Consider the following 17,787-nt stretch of genomic DNA (forward strand, 5'->3'; position numbering starts at 1 on the left):
AAATAATTAAGAATAGTAGCGTAGTAGTTTTCTATAATTATATTCTTAATTAGCTAGAGAGAAGCTATAGAGACCTATATAAGAGGCTAAACGCTTACTATAATTTCTAAAAGCTTTATTGCTAAAGCGCTACTAATTTCGCCTACTTCTAGAATAATTTCTTCTACCTTGTATAGAAGCGTTAGCTTCTAGTAGATTAATAGGTAGAGAAATTTTATAAGAAGCTACTAGAGACTATACGTACGTAGTTAGGTATATACTAGCGTTAATATATTAATAACTATAATTACTATATAGACCTTACTTAAGACCTTGCTTAAGAGCTTACTCTAGAAGAAGTACGCGTTGCTACTAGAAAGGCTAAAAAGCGTAACGTAATCGCGTTAATACTATAACGCGTGCCTCTAGCTCTTTTAGGTTTTTTAGCACCTAATAAAGCTCTAGTAATCTAGAAGCTAGTTACCTATTTTTAATACTACTAACCTAGCTATCTAAGCCGCGATTACTCTAGAGCTTCTACCGCGCAGAAAGCTATTAAGAACGTTAATCTAGAGAAGAAGCCTATAGAGCCTATAGAGCTATAAGCACCTAAGAATAACACGTTAGAATATAAATCTAATAATTTAGAAAAAGCCTAGCTCTAGAAGAAGTCTTCTCTCTAGAGCTATCTACTAGAGTAATAAACCTACGCGAAAAGCTATTTAGTAGTTCTACGTTTACTCTACTCTACTAAATATTTGTAAACAGTTTTATAATTAAGCTTAGAGGCTTAATTAATACAGGAGCGAGTAGCTACGTCTTAGTGTACCTAAAGTACCTTTAAACTCTTAGAAAAAACCTCTACGTTAAGCTATCGCGTATAGAACCTATCTCTCTTGCTAGATATAATAGATAACCTAATAGCTAGATAGATAAATACTTTAAAGCTAATTTAGTGCTAGAAAGCTACTAAATTCGTACTTACTTTGTATGTTGTAATACTAGCCGCTATAATATAATAATTAGTTACAAGCTACTTAAGAAAGTTAACGTTTAGATTAACTATAAGTAGCGCGCACTAATATAGCTAGATACTAATTAATTAATTAATTATAAACGCGACGTGTTTATTTCTATATAATTCTCTTAATCTACTACTAAAGCTTAAGTAGCTTACTAAGCTAATGTTAATTGTTATAATACCCTAATATTAGTAGTAGAAAAGCTAAGAGTAATATAACAAGAGAAGAGAGAATCGCAACGCTAGAAGCTTTAAGAAAACCTGCGCAAGATAGATAGGTAGCTTAAGAATCTTAACTCGCCTGCTAGGTTACTCTGTAAGCTAAAAAAGCTACCTATTTTATAGGAAATATGCTTAAAGGCTAGGCTTAACGTTAATATAATTAGCGTAGCTACCTTTATAATTAACGCGCGTTAAAAAAATACTATAATTAGGCACCTTAGTATCTATAAGGTTAATTAGCTTATTACTAATAGAAAGAAAACCTCTACCGCTAACTTAGAGAAGAAACTCCGCTAACTAGTTACTAAAAAGCTTCTATCTCTAGAATATGCTAGCGTAACTATAGCCTATTTCTTAAAAAAGAACTCTAATACTCTACTACTATATAGAGAGAGTATAGATTATAATATTAAGCTTATAATAGAAAATATCTTAACAAATAGTTCTCTTTATAGCATGTTACTAGAGCACCTATAGTTAGTACGTAATTACCTAGAGAACTACCTTTATTATAGCTTTATTATCTATAGTAATACGTTATACGCGTTACTAGTTCTATTTACTAAAAAGCTAGATAAAGAATAGAAGTTCTACGTTAACTATTAAAAGCTTAACGCTATTACAAAAAAAGACGCCTATTCTATCTCTCTTATCTAGAAAACGCTTACACGCCTATTACGTGCTAAGATCTTTACTAAGTTAGACATAAGGTAAGCTTTCTACTAGATCTAGCTTAATAAGTTAGTAGAAAACCTAACGTCTTTCTACACACAGTATAGTAACTATAAGTATTAAGTTCTACTCTTTAGCCTCTATAATAGCTCTACTACCTTTTAGTAATATATTAACAAGGTATTATATAGCTTGCTAGATAATTTCTATATAGTATATATTAATAATATTCTTATTTATTTAAAGAATTTACTTAAGCATAAAGCTTATATTACCTAGGTACTTAATTAATTATATAAAGCTAGGTTATAAGTAGATATTAAGAAATCTAAATTTACTATTAAAAGTACTAAGTTTCTAGAATTAATTATAAGTACTAATAGAATCTAGAAGAACTCTAAGAAAATTACTACTATCTAGAATTAGCCTATACCTATAACTCTTAAGAGCCTTTAATTATTTCTAGGTTTCTATAATTTCTACTAAGCCTTCTTAAAGAATTATAGCTAGATTGTCCGCCCTCTTACTAAGCTACTAAAACAGAGAGCATAATATACCTTTAGAGAAATTAAGCTTATAGTATTTTAGTAGGTTAAGAATCTTATGCTATCTAATACTATACTAGCTTATTACTCTCTCTATTACTGCACAAGAGTAGAAATAGACGTATTAGATAGCGTAGTTACTAGAGTTCTTTTATAGCTTTAGAAAGATAGTATCTAGAGACTAGTAGCTTTCTTTAGTAAGATAATAAATACTATCTAGATAAACTATAGTATTTACGATAAAGAAATACTAGTAGTTATTTTTAGCGTATAGAAGTAGAGAAGCTAGTTAATTAGCTTATAAGATCTAGAACCTTTTATAGTATTAACTAACTACTAAGCCTTAAAGTATTTTACTACTAAGTAAGAACTTACTACTAGGTAGGTCTACTAGGCGAATAATATTACTAACTACAACCTTAAGCTTACCTATTAACTAGGTTTAGCTAATATAGTAGCAGACGCGTTATTATAAAAGTAAGAAGAGCTTAAGACCTAAAAGAAAAAGAATTACACTACCTATACAAGAGCTTTTCTAAGTAAGAAGCAAATTAGCCTCTTAGCTATTAAGTAATTATTAGGTAAGTTATTAGTTCTAGCTACCTAGAGATTAGCTAGTAGTGCTACGAAAATCGCTACTACTAATACGTTTATAGAGGTACTCTCTACTAAGAATCTATACACTATAATTAATTAGGTTATTATAGCTAACTAATTAGACAACTCTCTATAGCTAGCTTAAGAAAAAGCTACTATGTTAGGCTCTACCTAGAAAATAGAAGACGGCTTATTAACCTATTAGAATTAATTAATAGTTTCTACTATTAACTACCTATAGATATATTTAATACGCGCTATATATACTACTTAGATAACTACCTACCTAGAATAAAGAAAAACTACCTAGTTACTATAAGATTAATATTACTAGCTAGGTATGCAAGAAGACGTTAATATATATATAGTAGTATATAAGGCTTACTGCTAGAGCTATACTCTATAGAATAAGACGCTAGGTCTTCTAAAGCCTCTACCTATCTCTAAGAGAGTATAGTAGAACGTCTCTATAGATTTTAAGAGCTTTCTTTCTAATAAGAAAGAATTTAACTACGTGTACGTTATTATAGATTAGCTAAGTAAGTAAAGCTTCTCTCTACTCTACTATAAGAAAATTATAGCTTAATATATAGTAGAGCTATATTACTAATATATCTAGCGTATATATAGTTCTTCTAGGTCTATTATATTAGATTATAGTCTATAGTTTACCTCTACCTTTATAGATAAGCTCTACTAGCTTATAGAAATTAAGTAGAAGCTCTCTACTACGTACTACTTATAAACTAATAGAAATATAGAGATTGTTAATTAATATCTTAATTAGCGTCTACGTCTATTTATTAACTACTACTAGAATAATTAGTTAGACCTTCTACTCTATATAAATTAGATATAAGCTATATTACTATATAAAACTATAGAACTAATAGCGTATAAAATTAAATTTAGATATTAGCTAGTATACTACTAGAATTAGAAGAAGTATATAATAAAAGTCTCTACTCTACGTAAGCGTCTCTTGCGCTAAAAAGCTTAGAATTTTACTAAGAAGTAATATAACGCCGTAAAAAAAGCTACTAAAATTATATAAGATAATATTGTAAAAGCGTAAGCTAGATAGATACTCTAAGTAAATAAAAAACGCTAAGAACCTAATTTTACTATAGGCGATCTCGTCTATATTAAACCTTGTAGCTTTTTAACAAATTAGTCTAGTATAAAGCTAGATTAATAGATATATAGCTCTTACTTAATTATTACTATAAAGAGTTACTTTTTCTAGCTCTAGCTACCTACGTATATACGTATATATAACGTCTTCTATACTAATTAGTTAAGAAAAGCCTTAAAGCTATTACTAGAGTAGGTAGAGCCTAAGTAGCTATTTATTAAAGTTAATAGCAATCTAGAATAGCCTGTATATAAAATTCTAGATAGCCGCCTTTATTAAAATTATCTTTAATACCGCGCTGTATAGGTTACTTATAACTCTAACTCTACCTAGTATAATACTATAGGCTTTATTAATACTCTCTATAAAGTAAGAAACTTTTATATAGTATACCTAGATAAGCTAGAGCTGCTCTTATAATTAGATGCTTAGATTAAAGCGTACAAAAAAGAGAAGACTCTAGAGAAGATAGTAGAGAATTTAAAACCCGCAAGAGTAGAAGATACTAGGGTAACGCGAAGGCGCCGCTAAGCGATTTAAGACCCTGCTAAGCTTAGAGTATTATTTAAGAAGAGAGCCTACGACAAAGCCGCCCTACAAACGTAAAAACAAGCCTCTTTCTCTCTAGAGGGAAGGTAGTAGCTGTAAAAGCGCTTCTAGTTTAAAACTAACATAAATATACTTACTATAAGCTAAAAAGAGATAGTTAAGAGTATAACGCGAGAGTTTTAGAAGAAGAGAAACCTAGAAGGCGTATTTTAGAGCTTAGAGACGAGCTCTCCCTATAAGGGGGGGTGATGTAACGGTCTAGTTTAGGGATTTACCTTAGGTTACATGACCTTAGGTCACGTGATTCTATCACGTGACCTGACCTAGCGCCTTAGCGCTCGGCACCTCTGTATATAGAGCCTCTCGGAGCCTTTCCTTAACTCCTCACCTTTGGATAGCTGAATTTGACCCAACCTACCCTGCTAGCACCCCTTATCCTTACAGCTCGTGGAGACAGCGCTGCCTGCAGCCGACTTACCCAGCTAGGTGTTCTAGGGGCGCTCACAGCAGTGGAGACCGCGGACCCAGCCCTCACAACTGCTGTCACATGACGCGGCCTTGGCTCTCCGCTCTTCGACCGAGTGCCGTCAGCTCTTCTATCTTTTGTAATCGTAACAACTCCGACATTACCTACTCTACCTCTATCCATTCAAGCCCCACAACTCGCGAATTGCCGAACATCTACGCAGGCCAGTGCCCTTTCACCTAAGCGAAATGTAAGTAGTCCCCTTATTATCGATTAGATATGAACAAGTGTCTAAATAAAACTAGTTTCAACTTAAGCCAACTTAGCACGATGTAAGCTCTCTCTGTTTTCAGCGCTGTATTCGAGTAATGTTAATCATATTTCTTTTAGCAACACCATGTGCAAGTACACAATGCAAAAGATCAAGCCAGGAGGGTGCAAGGCAGTACCTCCACATGTGTACACGGAAAAGCAAATTACGGATTATTGTGACAAGGCACCGGCGAAGAACAATATACCCTGCGACAATCAAGTAGAGAATACGGCAACGCATATAACCATCACTGCGGCTGGTCAAGGATGTAGCGAGTGTGGAACATGATTAGTAGTCCTGGGGATACACACAGACAGCGCTCCTTACACTGAAGGATTTGTCAGCTATGACACTCATTACCTAGCAAATATATTCCCGGATTCCTGCTTAATGCTCTGTGCAACCTCCTTTGCAGACGCAAAGCCTCCGTTCCAGCACTTCATAATTATGTCTCCGAGGATAACCTCCTTAACGCTGGGATATTTACCCTCCCGAATCCACTGACCAACAATCCACTCTTCCACCTCACGGCCATGTGGCTGTGAGAAGGTGCAGAGTTCATAAATTGTCGAGCCTAGAGCGTGGAGCTCTGCTCGGATGGTAGAGTGCTTAACCTCGTCGTCATCCGGATGCCGGAATCCTGACTCAGCCCAAACTGTAGCCTTATCGTCGTCAATTGCAGAGCCTGCAAAATCGCAAAGTCGTACTTTTCTAGACGAATCTAGAAGTACATTTCTTCCGCTCAAGTCGGCATGTCTGATATTGTGCTCGTGGACATATTGGAGAGCATTCGCAATATCTAGAGACCACTGAATGCGTTCTCGTAAGGTCGCAGTCCCGCCATCCAGAAAGTATTGGCGAATACAGCCATGTTCTGCTCGCTCCAGATAGATCCCATAGTCGTCCATACGGAGACACTTGATGATATTCGGGTGAGTTCCTAGCCGTTCATAAATGCGCCTCTCGATTGCGTGATTGTGTCTGGTCCTTGGATTTGTAGACGGTACCTTGAGAACCTTAGTAGATTAAATGTATACGGTGGGGAGAATACCTTGAGAACTTCAGCCGCATTACTAGGAAATATGTAGATAAGACCAGAGCCACCGATTGTGAGGAATTTTGCGCCGTCGGGATAATTGACCTGGTAAGTCGGCACATACTTATCGGCCATGCTTTCAGAACGCCAAGTGTTCAGTGTCCTTTCGTCAGCGATTGAAGCGAAACCTACTTGCTAAATGGTCTGCAATAGCAGAGGTAGGCCGTGTTTGTGATGGGTAACGACGGTGTTGATTATGAAAAGGGCTCCGCTTGCCCTGGAATACAGTCGCGAATGTAGTACAACGTAACTGAATTGTTCGGAATGGCTGCGGCGCGTTGGATGGTGCTGGGGAGGCGCTTCGGCACAGGTGCGACGTTGTTTTGACGAGCCTTCCTGCTGCCGTCTGCCTTGCTTGTCGTCGGCTGTCGTGTCACTTGTCGGTCGTCGGGCCAGCTATTGTCGTGGCGTCGGTCGCGGTGTTTTTCGTCGTCGTAGTGCCCTTCGCGGTCGTCGTGGCCGTTCTGATTATCGTATAGGGAGGTTTCGCACGAGGGATCTGCGACGCGTTAGTCTTAACAAGTTCTCATAGAAAGTAGATTCCTACTCCTCTCGGTCTCAGAGCTAGCCTGTCGAACGTTTGGGACGCATCTACATTGGTAGGCTGGATGTGGCCAATTTTCAGGGCTGGCTGCAGGAAGTCGTACGCGGCATAGGTTTTTGATGGAAGGACGCACCGCCCAAACGGAGACTGTAGGTGATTTGGCGCCCCACCCCCCACAAAGGCCAGCGTCTGATGAATATTTCCAGGCTGCCAGGCTGGCTTCCTAAGAGCGGGGACGCACACGGGCCACATGCTTGGCGCATTCAGTGGGCTTGCACGTGGTCTTGTCGCAACCCATCGGGCACCAACAACCACAAGCACGAAAATGTCTCCCAGCGTCCTGACTACATATCTTGACTGAGTGCGTTTCTGTCCTCGCTGCTTAAGTCTGCGCAAGCTTGCCACTGACCCTTCGTAGAGCCCGCTGCCCAACACGCCGACTCGCTGCCTCAGCGGCCGCCTGAGCGAGCCCAACGCCTTCCCGCGAGCCGCCACGTCTTCCGCAAACACCGCAAACCTCTCCCCGTCCCTCTCCCCGCCACTCATCATACCATGGCGGCCGCTTTCTGGAGATGGCTGGAAAAGAACGTGGACCGGGCGGAACATGGCGGTACGGTGGCGTGCACTATGCCTTTCCGCCGAAGGAAACATTGAAGGCGGGAGGCGATATACTTACCGCCATTGTCTGGTTTGAGACGCTTGATGGCAGAACCAGTGAATAGCTGAATTGGCTGATTGTGCTGTGTATTAACCCACTCGACGAAGTCCTCGACAGCTTGTGGGGCGTCGGCCTTCCGCGGCAGGAGCTTGAGCAGAGAGGATGTTGGTGTTGCGATACTGTGGGGCAACGAGTGTGTGGGCTGTAGGCTGTTTGCGGCGGGTAGGATCGGTGAAGGTGGATACGTGAAGCGTGGAGAGGTAGAAAGGCTGTCTCTGCCGGGACTCGATTCGCGTGAGAGGTGATGGCGTTTGGCTGGGAGGCTCGTCGATGCGGAACGTCGCAAACATTGTCGGTTGGTGATGGGCTGGCTGGGAAGCTCGTCGGTGACTGTGTTTTGCGTTGTTAATGTCGTGCTAGAGGGCCGTCGCATCTCATGTTGCTATATCGCGACTAGACTGGCGCTTGTCCATATCGAATCCATGTCGTGCGCGCATTTCATGGGCTCACCACATGGACAAGGGGGGGGGCGCGGGGGGTGGCCTGTTAGTAGGGTTTGCGGGTCGCCATGCACGTGACACGCCGCACTCGGATCCACAAACGATCTGCGCCATCCTCTGCTTCTTCATTTTCTCTCTTGCATCACGACGACCACAACAAATGCGTGCGCACAACCGCATCTCTCTTCGCGATGAGTACTCCAGTAGAATCTACGATCGATTATTTAGCAGATCGCACCACCATTATCGACTACGGGGACATGAGGTACGTGCCAGCTTGTCGCCCGCAATTGCGGTTGCCACGCTAACGTTCTCTACCTGGGCTGGACAGCCTCATCACAATACCGGGTTGCTCGAAGCTCACTCCAGCAGAAAGAGACGCTGTTGCACTCAAAGCACGGTAATCATTCGGTCTTGAGCATTCCCAGATGAGTCTGAATGGTCAGGCTGACATGGTGAATCCATAGGCAACTGCAGGCAGGAAACTCACTCGAAGCCGACAAACTTTTGGCGGCACTGCGGTTCGTGAACCTCCCGCGTATCTCCTCATCCCCAGCCCTCCCCGCTGCGCTAACACTGCGATACTCAGAGGGGTGACACCGCCACTAGACGAGAATGAGGAAAGCGAGGACTCTCGCTCGAGGGAGGCCCAGGCGCGCCGAGAGCTGGAGGAGGATGGCTGTCCTCCTTGTTACCCGTCTGGCTTCGAGATTACCCAGCGGGAGCATCTCCCCGAGGAGTACCGAGCAATAGTAGACTATTGGCTGTCATTCCCAGGTACAGGTGATGTACCGCTCTGCGCTCAACGGACGGCGTGGCGGAGGTTCCGTGCCTTCCAGCAGACAACCCGGCGACGTTGTCTGAAAACAAAACGTTTCAATGAGTTTGAGGACGGGCTTAACGCGCGCCGACGAAGGCATGGACTCGACGACGATGTTAGCCTCACCATGGAGCTGGAGCGACAAAGTCAAATGGAACGCTGGGTCGAGTTTCAGGACTACCAACTTATGCGCCTCGAGGAGCTGCAAAAGAGTCGAGACGATCTAGAAAAAGAACTAGATATGTTACGAGACTCGGGGGAAGCAACATCCGCAAATACCGCCGTCAGTAGGAAAGGCGCGGCCGACGACATTGCAGACATCCTGCAACTCTTGGAGAATGCCGGGCGAGATTTGACACGACACGAGGTTCTACTACAGTGGATTGAACAGACGAGGCAGGCAATGGACCCAGGGCGCCGTCCGACAGCACACAGCCAAGGACACCACGACAAGCAGGACGCCCTACAGTCCGCACTGGGGCCTACCCGGAGGGCTGCCACCGGCCGCGCCCGTCAGAAGCGGCAACCGGAGCCTCGCCCCATCCTCGGTAAGACGGTTAGGGTCTCGAAGCCCGATGCGCCACCGAAGCGGAAGCTGCGACCTCAGAAGGCGAGAAAGGCGCCAGCGCCCGACTCTGCCACCACCCAGAACTCGGACGCCGTCCCGCAGCGCTGCACCCCAAACACGCCCAAGTCCCGGGATGCAAAGAGGCCAAAGACTCGGCCCGCGGCCGAAAACCAGACCCTCCGCCGCCAGCTCCGCCCGCGAAGGGTGGCTAAAACGCAGACCCGGTCTCTAGACAGCGCAGGACCCACGCCGCCTAAACCTGTCAGGAGATCTGAGCGGATATCAAGGGCGCAGAAAGCTAGGTCCTGTAACGAGATGTCCAAACATTGACTGGAGGAAAGCTTGGAGAGCAGGCGAGGACAAGCGTTTCGTGGGAAGCATGTATCTACACTGTACCCAACCCTTGGACACAGGGGCTGACGCACGAATGTACATGATCACTTGCAGAGAGCGCGACGAAGATGGGATTCCATTGAATGTGCGCGAATATAGATTTCCAGAGGTGGTCACCTCTGTTAGGCTGCCAGCTAAGTACGTGCATATGGCAATTTAGGTTGCTGCAGCGAACAAGATGTTGAATTGCCAAAGAAAATAAAGAGTAAAGCGCAGAATGGTGGTCAGCCAAGTATCGATTGTCTCCACTGTCTCACCTGTTTGAAGTATATCGTGGCTTGACAGAAGGGAATTCATAACTTCAGAAAAAGAGAACCCGCGATTGTGGGCTGATACGGCGTTGACGGACTCAGGCTGCAGTAGCGATGAACCCCATGTTGGCCATCTCCTGAAGCAGCAAGGAGGGCGTGGCGGTCGGCGGCACAGGTTGTTGTTGTGTATTGGCTCCGTGTCAGCCAGTGGAGCCTGCTGTAGGGTCACGTGAATTTTTCCTCACCCAAAGTTGCTCCCCGCCTTCTCCTTTTATCGGTACGGTCCGGCACCCTCTGCTCTTGTTTTTCTTCTATTCACTCTCCCCTTCCCGTATTCCTCTTCGTTGCCGCCTTCATTATTTTCTCTTCATACTTAGCCACTATCCAATACTCACAACAAATACACAAAATGGCCTCAGAAATGCAGGACCTTATTTCGGAGCTATCGAGGATGCAGATTGAGCAATTCTTTCTGGATGCTGCTCCACTGACGCAAGATGAATGCGACCAGATGGCTAGAGAAATCATCGGCGGGCCTGTCCGCCCATCAGCGGTCCAAGGCGCTACAAGCTATACCGTCGTGCCAGTCGACCTCGCCGCAGCGCTTGTCGTCCAGTTTCGCGCCCCCGAATATGCCTTTGACCTCGAGTTACTTGACAACGTAAAGCAAGCTTATGGAGTCTTTGTGCCTCAGCATAAGTACTCGGGCAATCTGGGCAATCTCATCGTCTACACAATGGAGAACGTGGGCGGCGTGTCAGCATACCTCGCACGGAACCAGTTACGGGCGCATCGCGGTCGCCTCTTGAATACAACTCTACAAGACTTTGCCAGGTAAGGCCATCGATGCCACCTTGGATTCTCTCTCTGATGTCAAGGAAAACCGCACAGCTTCTTCGCCTCGGCCTGGCACAACACCCCGCCATCAATTCCAACTCCTAGCCGACAGGAGCTGTACGAGTTGTACAGGTCAGAGCTCCAGCTGCTCCGCCGGGGTTTGCCCAAGCAGTTCGGTAGACTGCTAAACCGCCTCATCGAGGGCCTTCCGGGGCTATTCGCCGGCGATTGGCCGATGGTGCCCAATCACACCGACCTCCTGGAGAATAATATCCACGTGAACCCGGAGACGGGTAGCATTGCGGGCATCTGCGACTGGAAGGATACAGAAATCGGCCCCTTTGGCACGTCGATCGAGGGGCTCGAGAGCCTGCTCGGTGAGCGGACGACAACTGGCTGGCGCTGGGTCAGCCACCAGGCGGACCTTCGCCGAGGGTTCTGGCAAGCGTTTGCCGAGGCGATGGGACCCACCTCGAGCGACGTCCCAGAGCGTATCGATAACGCGAGACTGGTCGGCATTTTCCGGAAGCACGGCTTCGAATGGGTGAGTGCCGAGAGCCGTGCTCCCGTCAGAGCGGGAAGCTCAGGCTTTAGGTACCTCGAGGCGGTCACCCTAGGTCTCGGGGATACTAGTTGAGAGTCATTGTAGTAGCGCTGATGGCTCGAGACAGATCTGCTGCGTTGCTCAAGCTGTTTTATGGCCGACAGGAGGGTTATGGACAGACAGCAAGCAAGAATAACGTATAGGCCAGAGATGACCCTGTTTCCTTTCGCTCCATCAAGATATTGACAACGAGTGGCCATCGAGGCGGGAGTCCCTCTGGTTACGCAGGTCTTGTGATACGTGCCTGCTGTAGTTACCCTAACCTCAAGTCTTCTTAGATCGCACCGCATGAAGAGTTGGTGTAGTACTCCTCGCCCTGTTTATTTGGAAGCATAGGCATCGTCGTCGTCATTTCTGTTAGGCCGACCGGGTCATAGAAGCGGCGCAGTGCTCCCGGAGCACTGTCCATGAAAGGAGTAACTCCCCCCTCCTGGTCGAGGACAACGACTGCACTAACTTTTCGTAACAAGGGCCAAATGTTGGCGCGGGCGACACCGAGGCAGCGCACTAGTGTATCTGGTTGTAGTTGCTCCGCGAGTTACTCCCGGATAACTCCAGGCCCGCAGGCACACCTGCAACGCCTGCTAGCGCCGTATTATTACTGCCTGTTGCGCCAGGATCGCTCAGAAATATATGCGACGGCCATACAAAGCCGAGCGAGCGCGGCGCAGGGCGTGGTTATGGGTGGGCGCGGGCGGGCTGGCTGGCTGGCTGGCTGCGGGCATGGCTTTCTGGATTTTGACTAACTCCGGTAACTCCGGCGCGCTGGCTGCGGGCGGCGCAAGGATTTCTGAATTTTTGATGTTCTGTGGCTGGAGCGCTCTGCAGTGGCTTGTAAGGCTGCAGCAGGCTCTGATTGGCGGTCGTACGCGCTAGCCGTATATAGTAAAGCCGGCGACTAATACCCGATTCCTAATACCGAATCACCGATCTCCGACTTGCTGATCCGCGCCGCTAGCGCCCTCAGGCACCTGAGAGCTCTCTGCAGGCACCCGCAACGCCCGCCAGCGCCGTATTATTACTGCCTGTTGCGCCAGGATCGCTCAGAAATATATGCGACGGCCATACAAAGCCGAGCGAGCGCGGCGCAGGGCGTGGTTATGGGTGGGCGCGCGCGGGCTAGCTGGCTGGCTGGCTGCGGGCATGGCTGCGGCGCGCAGGTTAGTTTCTGAACTTTTGATGTTCTGTGGCTAGAGAGGCTGCGCAGTGCTCTAATTGGGCGCAGCCCTGTGGCAGTGCATATTCCTATCGTCCGATTGGCTGATTAATTATTCCCGATCGCACCCGATTCCAACCGCACCCGATTACTTTTCGGCAGAACGTCGAAGTCCCTAATTAGGTAATTCTGCTAATTTAAATTAGGTAATTTTTTCGTCTAAATTAGAAACTAAAGTTTTACTAGTATTCTATAAACTTAATTATAATTACTTTACTTATATCTTACTATATAATTAGTTTATTTAACTTTTTATTTTAGAAAATATTTATACTACTATTTATATATTTTAGCTACTATATAGAATACTTTATTCTATTTATAAATATTATAGATATCTAGAAAAGCTAGTATAAGACTAGTTTCTAGTTTTAAATAATTAAGTATATAACTAGAGATAAATTACTTATTTATAATAGTTATCTCTTTTCTAGTAATATATTCTAAGATTTTTATAAATATCTTTTTATACTTAAATAAATATTTATTAATAGCGTTTATAGTAGTAATAGTACTATTTTATATTTAGAACTTTATCTAGAGTATATTATTATAGTTATAGAAAAGAGTTAAAGAGATTAAAAAAGTTAAAAAGCTTATTTCTATAAGATAGTAATAAATCTAAAGTTTTTATTCTCTTAGCTTAATAGAACTAATAGAGTTAACTCTAGTCTAAGTTAGTTAGTCTCTAAAAGATACGTTAATAAAAATTATATATAGACTATAATATAGCTATCTTTTAGTCTATTATAATAAGATAATTAGTTTTTATAGAAAGATAAACTAGTAAAAAGATATAGAAAGATAGTAAGATAAAGAACTAAAGAATATTTTAGTCTAGTAGAAGAGCGTATATAATATATTATAAGAGATTAGTCTTACTCTAGCTTATACTCTTTAGAAAGTATACTATCTATTAGTAGCGTTAAATAAAAGTAAGATAGTAAACTCTAGTAAATATCTTTATTTAAAAATCTTTTTAGAGCTTAATAATATTATAAATAGCTACTAATTTATTTTTTATAATAGTCTAACTCTTATATATTCTTTATAGCTAAATAGACTTTAATAGCTTTATATTATTATAAAGCTAAATATTTAAATACTATCTTTATATCTTTACTTTAGTTATCTTCTACTTTATTAGTTACCTTTTTTTTAATATATATAGTCTAGCTTAGAATAAATATATAGTAAGAGCTTATTATTCTATTTTCTACTAATTTATATATTCTACTTAATCTTTATTATATTAGCTTTAATAAAAATAATAGCTCTAACCTATTACTTACTTTTATTACTACCTTTACTAGCTATTTAACTTAATAAAAAAGAGTATAAGTAGTCTAGAAGAGATATAAAGTCTAATTATTTATTCTAAAGTATAGTAAGCTCTTATACTAAGATACTATATATTATAATTATAGAATTAAGAATAGAGTTAGCTAGCTAGAATAGAGAAAATAGTAGGTTAAGCTTAAGGTTATAAAATAAGAGATTATATATAAAGTTATAGAAATAATTAGAGTTATATAATATAAATTAGATAGATTAGATAGAGCTAGGTAGATTAGGTCTAATCTATAAAAGCTAGGTCTTAGTATCTAATCTAGCTAAAAAGGTATATATATATAACTAGAAGAAGCTTACTTCTTATAGCTTCTTATAGTTATTACTTTATTTATTAAATTACTATAGTAACTTGTAATTTATAGTATTATTATCTCTACCTCTTTATTACTAAATATTCTAGCCTAAAGTATACCTCTTACCTTCTCTTATAAAAGTAAGTCTTAGTCTTAGTTAAGAGAATAGCTTATAATAAAATAACTACCTAACGTTAAAGAGTAGAATAATATATTAATAGTTAGAACTTAATCTAGAAAGGTCTAAGTCTAGAAGCTAACTATAGAAGAATAGATTATAGAACTCTAATAGGTTATTATAGTACTCTAGAAAATAAGCGTTTAATAGGTAGAAGAGCTAGCTATAGCAAAACGCTAGACCTAGACTAAGATTACCTTGTCTAGGCGCTTTAATAGTAAAAGAGAGAACCTTAACGTATTTCTAATAGCTATAGAGCTCTACCTATAGTATAACGCTATAGCGTTTCTATAGAATAAAGATAAGATTCTAGAAGCTATAATAAACATAGAAGAAGAAGAAGCTTTTATGTAGGCTAAACTCTATATATTAGACTAGCTAGAGAATAAAGGTAATATAAAGAGAATATAATAGTCTATAGATAAGATTTTTAAAAGCTAGACTAGGTTTATAAAATATCTTAAAGAAATATTTAGAGAGGTTAATATATATAAAGTAGTCTAAGAAAAGCTATTTAGACTATAATAGACTAGATTAGCATTCTAGTATATAGTAACGTTTAGGTAGCTAAGTACTCGCCTAGACTAGAATAACCTTACGCTAGCAGAACTCTTCTATAAGAGATTAAAGAAGTTAGTTAAGAATAATATTACGCACGCTAAACAACTAGAAAACCTAAGTAATACTATAGAGATAGTAGTAAAAATTAATAACTAGTAGTATAAATAGAACTTAGAACGTTAATAGAGTAAAGACTATTTTATACTATTAATAGTTAGAATAAGATAACTATAGACTATATTCTAGAGAGATTCTATAGATCTAGACTAGGTTAAGACTCTATAGAAAGGAAAACAAACTCTATAGAATAAGAAAAAGGCACAATACTTTAAGAAGAGACTATGCCTAGTCTATAGCAAAAAAGAATACTTTACGCGAAAATACCTAAAGAAAAAGAAAATAGTTAGAATAATCTAGGTAGACTATAATAGTTTTATATAGATAGTATACTATAATAATAGCTATATAATATACTAGAAAGATAAGACTAACTTAGAATAGTACTTAACTAAGGTTAGAGCTATTATACTAGAGTACTCTACGTATACAAAACACCTTACTCTAGATACTATCTAATAATATATTAACGTATAATAGTACTAAATATACGTAGAACTCTATAATATATAGAGCTACTAGCACGTATATTAGAATATTCTATTTACTAATAAAGAATTCTAGAAGACGTTAGACGCTTTTAAGAAAGTAGCTAGATTAGTAGAACACCTTATAGATAAAGAAGTATACTTATATATTTAGAAGATTTACTAGAGCTTCTCTATAAACTACTCTAGAGCCTAAAAAGCTAGGTAATAGTAACTAAGGTGTGCTAGAAGAGGCAAGTACAAGAATCTCTTCTATAAAGTATATCTAACTAAACTATTATAGAGAAAGAAACTCTCTAGACTATTTATATATAACTAGAAAATTAAAGTACGTTTATAGTAGAAGCTATATTAGCTATATAAAGGCGACTACCTAGGTTATAACTACGTCTACTAAGCTTACCTATTAGTAGTCTATAGAGAAGAAGGTAAGGTAGTAGTTAAGACAGCTATTAGCACCTAGAGGCTAGATAACAAGAAAATCTAAGTAGTTACGTACATAAACCTAAGGCCTAAGAAAGAAACTAGTAGAATAGTAATACTTAAACTAGTTAAAAAAGTCTATAGAGAAGAGTATCGCGCTAAACTATAGAATTAGTATGCTATAGAATGCTAATACTATTAAGAGTAATATTAGACTATAGAATAGAGAGCCTAGTACTCTAATTACTATACACTTAACTATAGATAGTATTTTCTAGAATAGAAATGCTCGTACTATAGAGAAAAGGCTAAGAGTAAATATATAAAACTATACTAGACTATATACTTACTAGAAAGATACCTAGTATACATAGTAGAAAAGAAATAAGAATTAGTACTAACTACCTCTTTAAAATTAAAAAACTAGTAGGCTTCTAAGGTAGAGGTCTAGCCTAGAAAGGCTTTATTTAGACTATAGATAAAATTATTACTCTAAAACCTAGAACGCTACGCGTAAAAGCTATATTAGAAAACAAGAAGTTTATAGCCTATATAGATAGTAGAGTAGTAAAGATATATATTTTCGCTAGCTTAGTAAAACTATAGAATATACTATTTTAAGAAAAATAATAGCTATACTAAGTATAACTTGTAGATAACTAGCTACCTATCTTTAGCTAAGAATAGATTTACTTAGAAACTAAGGTATAGAGATTAGATGTCTAAAGAATATAAAAATAATAATTCTATAATATTATAGAACTAGAAAATATAGACATACTTCTAGAGCTAGATTAGCTATAAAGATATAACTCTAATATTAGTTAGATTAGGCTAGAACTTTAAGAAAAGCCTAAAGTAGCATAGAAGGCTAGAGCAAGACACTACCTAAGAGCTTACTAAAAGCTAGAGGTAAAGATTAGAAGAATATTATTTGTAAGTTTAATAAAATAAGTAAAGAAATAACTCTAAAACGTTAGCGTTATGTAGATATAGAAGCTATAACCTAATATAGAGTAACTATCTTAGAAGGTTAAGAAAGACTATAAGAAGTTCGCGTTATTATTTAATAGATAGAATAATAGTATTCTACCTAAATATAAACTATAGAACTATAAGATATCTATAGAAGATAAAGCTACGCTAAAACTAGAGCTAATATACCTACTTAGCTATAAGCAAAGAGAGAAACTCTAAAGGTATCTAAAAAGACTTCTATAAAAAGAATATATTTAAGAAAGCTAAAGCCTAATAGTCTTACTAGTACTATTCGTGCTAAAAAAGAATAAATAGTTAAGACTATATATTAACTACTAATAGCTTAACTAAGTAACTTAAAAGAACTAATATCTACTACTTATAATCTTAGAACTTATAAACTAGCTTAT

At 39.9% G+C, this 17,787-nt stretch overlaps 5 protein-coding genes across 5 annotated transcripts; 3 read left to right on the top strand and 2 right to left on the bottom strand.

Annotated features, from left to right (window-relative positions):
- The first annotated feature begins 5,117 nt into the window (after positions 1–5,117).
- BU26DRAFT_525266 (uncharacterized protein) lies at positions 5,118–5,880 on the top strand. The gene is made up of 3 exons (XM_033830468.1): positions 5,118–5,436; positions 5,492–5,518; positions 5,577–5,880. Exon 3 carries the CDS (start codon positions 5,584–5,586, stop codon positions 5,785–5,787), a length of 204 nt encoding a protein of 67 aa, XP_033676445.1. The 5' UTR covers positions 5,118–5,436; positions 5,492–5,518; positions 5,577–5,583; the 3' UTR covers positions 5,788–5,880.
- BU26DRAFT_496400 (serine/threonine protein kinase) lies at positions 5,856–6,670 on the bottom strand (the record flags this gene model as incomplete). Its single annotated transcript, XM_033826251.1, has 2 exons — positions 5,856–6,515; positions 6,560–6,670. The coding sequence occupies 2 exons, from the start codon at positions 6,668–6,670 to the stop codon at positions 5,856–5,858; spliced, it is 771 nt and encodes a 256-aa protein (XP_033676446.1).
- Positions 6,671–6,764: 94 nt separating this feature from the next.
- On the bottom strand, positions 6,765–8,050 carry BU26DRAFT_178276 (uncharacterized protein). Its single transcript, XM_033820361.1, has one exon. The coding sequence runs from the start codon at positions 7,788–7,790 to the stop codon at positions 7,122–7,124; it is 669 nt and encodes a 222-aa protein (XP_033676447.1). The 5' UTR covers positions 7,791–8,050; the 3' UTR covers positions 6,765–7,121.
- Positions 8,051–8,488: 438 nt separating this feature from the next.
- On the top strand, positions 8,489–10,015 carry BU26DRAFT_610933 (uncharacterized protein; the record flags this gene model as incomplete). Its single annotated transcript, XM_033836021.1, has 4 exons — positions 8,489–8,562; positions 8,629–8,697; positions 8,765–8,818; positions 8,887–10,015. 4 exons carry the CDS (start codon positions 8,489–8,491, stop codon positions 10,013–10,015), a joined length of 1,326 nt encoding a protein of 441 aa, XP_033676448.1.
- A 602-nt stretch (positions 10,016–10,617) lies between these two features.
- BU26DRAFT_496403 (uncharacterized protein) lies at positions 10,618–11,887 on the top strand. The gene is made up of 2 exons (XM_033826252.1): positions 10,618–11,163; positions 11,221–11,887. The coding sequence occupies exons 1-2, from the start codon at positions 10,739–10,741 to the stop codon at positions 11,801–11,803; spliced, it is 1,008 nt and encodes a 335-aa protein (XP_033676449.1). The 5' UTR covers positions 10,618–10,738; the 3' UTR covers positions 11,804–11,887.
- The last annotated feature ends 5,900 nt before the right edge of the window (positions 11,888–17,787 follow it).

Source organism: Trematosphaeria pertusa (assembly GCF_010094035.1).
Source record: "Trematosphaeria pertusa strain CBS 122368 unplaced genomic scaffold BU26scaffold_24, whole genome shotgun sequence".
Taxonomy (NCBI): domain Eukaryota; kingdom Fungi; phylum Ascomycota; class Dothideomycetes; order Pleosporales; family Trematosphaeriaceae; genus Trematosphaeria; species Trematosphaeria pertusa.

Coding starts and splice junctions, on each gene's coding strand:
- BU26DRAFT_178276 (XM_033820361.1), bottom strand. CDS start 7,790: ATGTTTCCTTCGGCGGAAAGGCATAGTGCACGCCACCGTACCGCCATG.
- BU26DRAFT_525266 (XM_033830468.1), top strand. CDS start 5,584: ATGTGCAAGTACACAATGCAAAAGATCAAGCCAGGAGGGTGCAAGGCA.
- BU26DRAFT_496403 (XM_033826252.1), top strand. CDS start 10,739: ATGGCCTCAGAAATGCAGGACCTTATTTCGGAGCTATCGAGGATGCAG. Junction 11,164..11,220: donor ACTCTACAAGACTTTGCCAG/GTAAGGCCATCG, acceptor AAAACCGCACAG/CTTCTTCGCCTCGGCCTGGC.